The sequence below is a fragment of the Echeneis naucrates genome, chromosome 19, assembly GCF_900963305.1.
Source record: "Echeneis naucrates chromosome 19, fEcheNa1.1, whole genome shotgun sequence".
NCBI lineage: Eukaryota > Metazoa > Chordata > Actinopteri > Carangiformes > Echeneidae > Echeneis > Echeneis naucrates.
The window spans coordinates 14,389,297-14,397,554 of NC_042529.1; the positions used below are offsets into that span (position 1 = coordinate 14,389,297).

The window sequence follows — 8,258 nt, forward strand, 5'->3', positions numbered from 1 at the left end:
TAGTGTTTGTGTTAATTAACAATGAAGACACGCGAATTTGGAGCAGAAAAGAGGACGGCAGCCGTAACCGTGTTACACAGGGACGATGAAATGTTTAAAGCACATCCGGAGCACAGCACATGGTCCACCTCTGCTCTCACATCCGATCCCCCTCTTGTAAACCACAGCACCGCTTTTTCCTTCCATCCATCCATCTGCGTGTCAGCCCGCGGTGCAACCGAACTCCACTTTCTACGGCTATTTTTATTATTGTTGTCATTGGTAAACAGCACACATCTGCGCACCCAACCCGGCCTCCGATTGGTCGAAGACGTTGTCTGTCGCAGTACTTCCGCCCGTTTGGCTGCCTCTGATTGGCCAACTCTCCTCTTTTTTTTGCTCTGCTTCACGGCGGTGGGTCGGAGCCGCTGTGTCCCCGGTCTGGCACGTTCCTAGCCAAATTCTCCACGGTGTAAAATTGGATCCCCCTTTTTTCCCCCCACAAAACCAAAATATCCCATTCTTCAGTTTCCCCGCAACCGCATCCACGTTTCCGCTTAGCACACACGTCCAACTCTCCAGCAGATACCTCAGAAGATGGCGGTGGTAAGCGGGATGTCGGGGTCGGCGGTAGCCCGGCTAGAGGGCCGAGAATTCGAGTATCTGATGAAGAAAAGGTCGGTGACCATCGGCCGAAACTCCTCGCAGGGCTCGGTGGACGTCAGCATGGGACACTCGAGCTTCATCTCTCGGCGGCACCTCGAGATATTCACCGCCGGAGAGGACGGCACGGGCACGGGGGAATTCTACCTCCGCTGCCTGGGAAAAAACGGGGTGTTTGTTGATGGGGTGTTCCAGAGAAGAGGGGCTCCACCTCTACAGCTCCCACGAATGTAAGACTCACGTTAACCTGCTCGCTTGAACTACAGAGAAAAAAAAAAACAAAACAAAAGAGCGTATTTGCGTGTTAACGCGTTGTTATTGTTTTGTTATCCCGCAGCGGTTGTTGCACGTGTTGTGTCAGGCCGTTTGTGTGTCGGTAACGTCACACCGAACCTCCGTGCCAGACACGCTAATGTCACCATGTTTGCCGGAATCGCATGTCTTCACTCAGACTTGGCGTTTTCGTTATTTTTGGCTTCATGCTCGTAGGTCAGCCGTCATCGACGACACACATCCAAAATCCAACTCCACGCTTCCTTCACCGCTGCCTTCCTGGGTGGAAAATGGTTTCTTTGATTCCAAGCAGAAAGTATTTATCGTCGTTGTTGCGTGTATGATATTACCAGTACCAAGTGACTGAGTGATTAAATAAAAATAAAAAATACTGTCCATGTTTACGTGACTGTGCGGAGAGGTAATGAAGGAAATGTCAGATTTTAAAGATGTTCTGAGAGCAGGAGAACTGTCGAACTTTATTTCACTTAAAAATCGGTGATTATGAGGACAACTTTGCAGGCAAGGTTTGTATGAGGTGGTTGTCAATTTGGCTCTGGCTCAGTGCCAACTTGGCCTCATGTTGGAGGTTTTTGTTTACAGTGTTCAGCTTGTTTGTCCCCAAACTCTCATTGTTTTTGTAGTAAATCCCATTTTACCTTGAGAGATGTTCTGGTGGGATAAATCCATGCTGTATACAGTCCATAGTAGCCATTCATTTAGAGGTGTCAGCAGCTGCTCCAAGTATACCCTGTTAATAATAAATGAGACATGTCAGACATGATCTGTTATATAATAGTAATGGTGGATGTCCATATTTAAACTGTGAGGTTGAATCTCAGTGCTCCTCTCTGGGCTTCACTTAGACCACGGCCTGCTAGTTACCAGGCAGGAGGTTTGTGTGTACAATAACAATGTAATAATCATCCCTCTTATTTTACATTATTCAAATGTAGACAAACACTGAACAATGTAACTGTTTTGATTTTGACTCATTGCCTGTGCTTGTGTTTGATTTTTCTTTTTTTTTTTTTTCCCTCTTCTTCTTCAGGTGTTGTTTCCGGTTCCCTAGCACTAGTATAAAGATCACGTTCACAGCCCTGTCCAGTGATAAGAAGGAGCCAAGGAACGTGCCGGAATCACCGGTCAAGCCCGTCCAACCTCAAATTTCCCCACTGACCATAAACATTCCTGATAACATTGCCCACCTCATGAGCCCATTGCCCTCTCCCACTGGCACCATCAGGTGAGAGCAGGTTCAGTGAGTTAAAGTGTAACACCCAAAACCAGTACTGGAGATATTCTTTAGATTTTTTTGATTTCACAATGTGGCCCTGATGCAAATTTCTTTTACAGTGCAGCAAACTCCTGTCCATCAAGTCCACGAGGGGCAGGACTTTCTAGCTACAGGACAGGTCGCGTTCTGGCCTCTGACCTAATAGGCGACAACTCCCAATCAGAAAATGACAAGGAGGCCTCAGGTGAAGACAGCCCAAAGGTGAGAGGGAGAAGAGAAAGATTCAAGCACTGTGAACGTACTTGGTTACGCATTGAAGTCCAAAAATGTCTTAACGCACATGACAGCATAGACTTTGGAGCAGAGATTCCGGCTTTACTGAACCAGAGTCTGAATCAGTGTTTGTGTGTGTGAATGTTACTTCGAATATATTCTCTCCCAACCAAACATGAATTAACTCACTTCGATCTTCCACAGGACGACTCCAAACCTCCGTATTCATATGCGCAACTCATAGTCCAAGCCATCACCATGGCACCAGATAAACAGCTAACACTCAACGGAATATACACCCACATAACCAAGAACTATCCCTACTACAGAACAGCTGATAAAGGCTGGCAGGTCAGTGTCCTCTCTGTCCTCTTTCACTCTGCTCATGTCTCAGGCTACATGGTAGCACACTCACCTTCACCTACCTTCTCAACTGTGACAGTGGCATGCTTTGTTGTATACAAACTGTTGAGATGCATAGAGCTGCAACAATGAATTACTTATTTGACTGGCGTAAATTATTTGTTCGAGCAGAAAACGCTGAACATTTGCAGCTCAAGAAAAGTTCTCAAGTTTGGGGCAAATTGGGAGAAGCCAGTGACTCAGGTAGTTTGCATGCATCATGAAACATTGATCAGAAGATCAGCAGCCTGGGTGTCCCATCATAAATCCTCACCCTGAGCTAATACCTCGGCTTAAAACATCATGATTATTTATTATTTAGTGTAAAAGGTTAACTCAAATCTGGCAGGGGTGTGTGCTGTCAGTGTGTCCGCTATCGCACCCACAATTTAATATATGGATACGGTTCAGATAAAATATTGTCATATATATAGCGTTATAGTGGCTGGTGGGGGTGGGCCTGAGTCTGCAGCAATATGTACTATCTGGTTTTATCATTCATGGGTCCAGGTCTGATACACAACACGTCTATGCTTTAGAATTTGATGTTGAACAGGAACAAACAAACCAGTGCTTCTCATACTGGTCTCTGTGACGGGGTTTGGGGGAATCATTAATTTTTATGTAAATTCCATCCATCAGTGCCACAGTGGCAGACTGTAGGAGTGTTTTGGTCACTGGTTTCAAACATCTGTTATGAAACATCGACTCTTATCTCAAAGTCGGATGTGGGTCTCTTATCTCATTGGTTTCAGATTTTAATGGCCCTTGATTTCTCAACACCTTTGGATTTGTATTAAGAGTTAGCTGACAATAGCTTGTGTCTAACAACTATACCTGAAGACTGCACAGCGACACGGGAATAGTTTATCACTTTAAAACACAACAACTGTGAAGCCTAGTGTTTCAAAGATCTGTGCAGCTTATGTTTGTCTGGTGTTTATTGCTATTTCAGAACTCAATCCGCCACAACCTTTCCCTGAACCGGTACTTTATCAAAGTAGCCCGCTCTCAGGAGGAGCCTGGCAAAGGCTCTTTCTGGAGGATCGACCCCGCCTCCGAGGGCAAGCTGATAGAGCAGGCATTCAGGAAACGCAGGCCCAGGGGAGTTCCTTGCTTCAGGACCCCTGTGGGACCTCTGTCCTCCAGGTGAAGACACGAAACTACTTTGACTGTTACTTTAAGGACATATGTGTGTTCATGTGGCAGTATTCTAATCTCATACCTGTGTTACTCCTCCTCCTCCAGGAGTGCTCCAGCGTCTCCCAACCACACAGGAGCTCTGTCTGCCCACTCCAGTGGGGTCCAGACCCCTGACAGCCTCTCCAGAGAAGGATCCCCTGTCCCCATGGAACCAGAGCCAACCCCTCCTCCAGCCCCCACCCAAACAGCTGCAGTCCAGCCTAAACTCGCCGTCATCCAAGAGGCCCGCTTTGCACAGAACTCCCCTGGTAAAAACATCAGGCTTCAAGGTTTTGTCCTCTTCACTGAAGCGTTTGACAAATTATTAGCAATGTCTGTAGTGACTGACAGTGGCCTTTAACCATGTCCTCTGATAGGCTCTCCACTCAACAACCAGCCAGTTTTGATTGCCGTGCAGCGCCAGATGCCTCAAACGACCATGAAGCCTGTGACTTACACCATGGCCACACCCGCCATTGTAACGACGTCAGTTAGCTCTGCCCCTGTTATGCAGACGGTGCACGTTGTCCACCAGATTCCTGCAGTCACCATGGCAACTGTTGGCGGACAGTCTGCTGCTACAGTCAGCCCTGAACCTCAGGAGAATGGAGGGGGGGACCACCAAGAGATCAAAGGTAAGACCAGCTTTACCCTAATGATCTTTTTCAACCTTTTGGGTTTGTGTGTTGAGTTTGATGTGAGTTTTTATCCCTCTGCAGTGAAAGTGGAACCAGTGCCATCCATCACAGCCTCATCTATAGGGGGAGTCAGTCGCATCATCCAGAGTTCTCAGGCTGCTCCCCTGACAACGGTTACCATTGTGCAGCAAGCCCCACTCGGTCAGCACCAGCTCCCTATAAAGGCCATCACACATAATGGGACTCATCTGGTCCCCATCAGTACTGCTGCTAGCACAGGTGACACACGCTCACAAACACATAGCAGAACACACTTGTGACTTCAGGTCCAATCAAAGTGTTGAATGTCCATCAGTTCATCGCACTGCCTTCATATGGTCATCGATCTGTCTGTGATCGGTGCTATGATGTCAAAGATCTTAAAGCATAGTGTAATTGAAAGTTGTAGCTCACACTGATGTGCAGCTGCTTCATGTTTTCTTAAATTGCTGGGTTTTCGAGGTTGTAAAGTGTACTTGCAGAAGCACATCTCATATGGAGGTATCCCCCTTATACTTAGGTAGTGATGACTTTGAAATGTAATTGTAGTTGTTTAGACCAACATCATAAAATCATAATCTGAAGCTAAGGACATGTGACCACAACTGTTAACTGTCAGAGATTTTAAAGTTATGGAGCTGAAATTGTCAAGTTGAAGCTTAAATGATATCGATGTGCTTCCCACATTAAGCTCATTTCTATTTTATAACAGTTGGCTAATTAAAAAAAACAAAACAACTTATTTAGTTAGAATGTAAATTGATAATTAATAATAAAAAAGCTAAATTAATTAGACATGAGCTTTTTCGTGGCTGTAATAATTTTTTCATTAAAGGTTAATTTGCTAATCATTCACTTTACAATGCTGTACAGAATCGTATTTAATTGTCTCGTTAAAACAGTGAGAGGTGAGAATTCGGAATCAAGTTAAATTATCACAGTTGTTGCTGATTGATCTTCAGACTGACTAATCAAACAAAAGTCAAACCCACAACGCTAGCTGTTGGTGTTGAGCAGCTTGTGTTTTTGGCGGAGACCAATCAGAGCGCTATAAATCTACCACAAGTAGGAAAATACATAGTAAATGAAACTGATTTTAATCTTTGTCTTTACCTGATGTTTTACTGTTCCAACATTGTTACAATTGTGGCAGCAATGACTGTGTTACAGGGGCTTTTAATTTGAAGTTGGATAGAAACCAACTTTTCTCATGTTTTTAAAAAAGAATGAGCAAGTTTTTAACAGCCTGAAAGTCTGATCATCACTAAAATGTACGTGATTTAACAGCCAGTAAAAGCAACTGAAATTGTTAAATTAGCAAGTACAAGAAAATATTTCACCTTAAAAGCAGTTGGCAGCCGCAGAGTAACACAGTGAGTCACATGGTAAAACAACAGAAAACATCTTATTCATCTCTGATTCTTTCTGTAGCTGGGATGCACAACCGTATTCAACATTAATTCAACCCCACATGGTGATGTGATCAGTCAGAGTTGACTCATGTGTAAACTTATACAGACTAACCCCCAAGGAAATAGTCATGACTGAGATTTGAGTTGTCATTGGCACGAAACCTGAACACACTACAGGTTTAAAGAGTAAAATGTACCGAGTGTGATGTTTCATCGGAGAGAGACATAGCAGTAATACACAGCACAACATAAATGATGCTATGCAGATACAATTTCCAGCAAACTGGTGCAGCGCTGGATTTTTTTTTTTAGCAGCACTTCACCTTTGTTGTTATTGGTTTATAAAATAGACCTAATGCCTCATTTTCCTCCTCGTTGTAGCTGTTGCAAATCCTCTTCACCTCTTGGCGACCCACGCCTCGGCCTCCGCCTCCCTCCCCACCAAGAGGCAGAACGGAGAGCTGCCAGATCAGCCTGAATCAAAGAGAGTGAAAATGGGCGGGGAAGAGGACGGTGAGGCAGCTGCCGCTAACAACAACAACAACAACAACAACGGTACCACGGACAGAGCAGGAGAAGGCGGGGTCAGTGAACAGGTCGGTGACAAGTAGCCTTCCCCTGATCTGCATCCTGACCTCTCACTCTCCTGTAAGCATTGAGCCTCACACCTTCCATATCCCCCCCATCCCCCATCCCCCATCCCACATCCATCATCCAATCTGCTCATCATAAACTACAAGGTGCCAAAAAGAGAAGAGACATGGAAACACAAACAGGACTAGAGAATGTGCAAAACCTCCTCAACCCCCCTCCTCTCCTCTCCACTCTCCCCCCTTTCATATATTTAAGACCATGAAATATGATGCAAAAACAAGAGACCAAATTGAAGCGGAAGTAAAGAAGAGGCACTGACGACTGTGAAACCCTGACGTTTGAGACCCAGATGGCAAGAAGATTCCCAAGAAGATTAAGAAGTCCAGGTGAAAATTTCCGAAAACGAAAAAAGGAAAGAAAAAAACCATGTCCGACCCTCCCCAAGGAAGGAAAAGGAGACTGATCCTGGTAGCATTACAGACAAGTGCTTAACTGTGTCGGACAGAAGAAGCAACCCAAGTGAAATCAGCAGTAACGTATTCCGCAAAGGGAAGTGTGTGTACGTGGGTGTGGACATTCCCAACATCGGCAGCTAGCCTCCATGTCAACCTACCTAACCCCGTCGTGAGTAGATATGCAGTATTCCGTTGTACAAGTGTATCTGTGGATCTTTTTTTGAGTGTTTCTCCATTTCCCAAGGCACAGATACTATCTAGTAATAATTAAGATAATAAAAGCTGTAAGTGGGGTCTTTAAGAACAATTAAACAACACATGATATTTTGGGAATTCTTTCTGTTTTTGTATGTGGACTCTTTGTTCAGTGAAATGAATGTAGTCTCTTTTTTTTTTTTTTTTTTTTTGGTTCCTTTTAAAGAAAACACTATCTATGGAGTGGATGTTCTTTTCTTCTGCTCATTCATGCAAATGAAATTTCTTTATCACTGTACATCTACAGATTTTTTCATATTTTACAAATATCCTATGAGATAAAAAGTATATTCCCATGCGTATTTGACCATATGCTTCATCAAGCTTGCATGTTACGGATCTAGAGACAATGTACTTGAGCAGATTTAACTGAATATGGAACTGAAGAAAATTTAGACTGAATCTACGCTTTACGATTCTGACCAGTGCTGCACTTAACCCTCTTAGATTTATTTTAATTTTTTATTTTATTTTTTTGTATTTTTGTTGGCTCTGTTTCCCCCCCGTCATCATTGGCTGTTTGTGTTACCTTTGTGTTGAAATTGGCCGTCTCTTTGCTTGATTATTTTCTTCTGTTCAGGCTACTGAAAAGTCTATTCAGATTGTATTCTATGTTACATGAGGAAAAACAAGTGATAGGTGTTTGTTCTTGCTTCAGTGGGTAAATGCCTTTTTTTTTTTTTTTTTCCTTTTTTTTTTTTTTTTTTTTTTTTATAAATTTATTTAAAACATAACCTCTTAGTTTGTATTTCTTTAAGTAAAAGCCTGCTGGGCAAACGCAAACTGGAAAGCTGTTTGTGTGTGAAGAATCCTTTCTTTTTCACAGAGACACTAATGATGAAGTCATCCAGTTGAC

The 8,258-nt window shown here is 43.7% G+C and overlaps 1 protein-coding gene across 1 annotated transcript; it reads left to right on the forward strand.

Annotated features, from left to right (window-relative positions):
- Positions 1-576: 576 nt before the first annotated feature.
- On the forward strand, positions 577-6,709 carry foxk2a (forkhead box K2a). The gene is made up of 9 exons (XM_029527727.1): positions 577-872; positions 1,967-2,161; positions 2,272-2,413; positions 2,630-2,776; positions 3,783-3,976; positions 4,076-4,278; positions 4,387-4,644; positions 4,729-4,926; positions 6,480-6,709. Exons 1-9 carry the CDS (start codon positions 577-579, stop codon positions 6,707-6,709), a joined length of 1,863 nt encoding a protein of 620 aa, XP_029383587.1.
- The last annotated feature ends 1,549 nt before the right edge of the window (positions 6,710-8,258 follow it).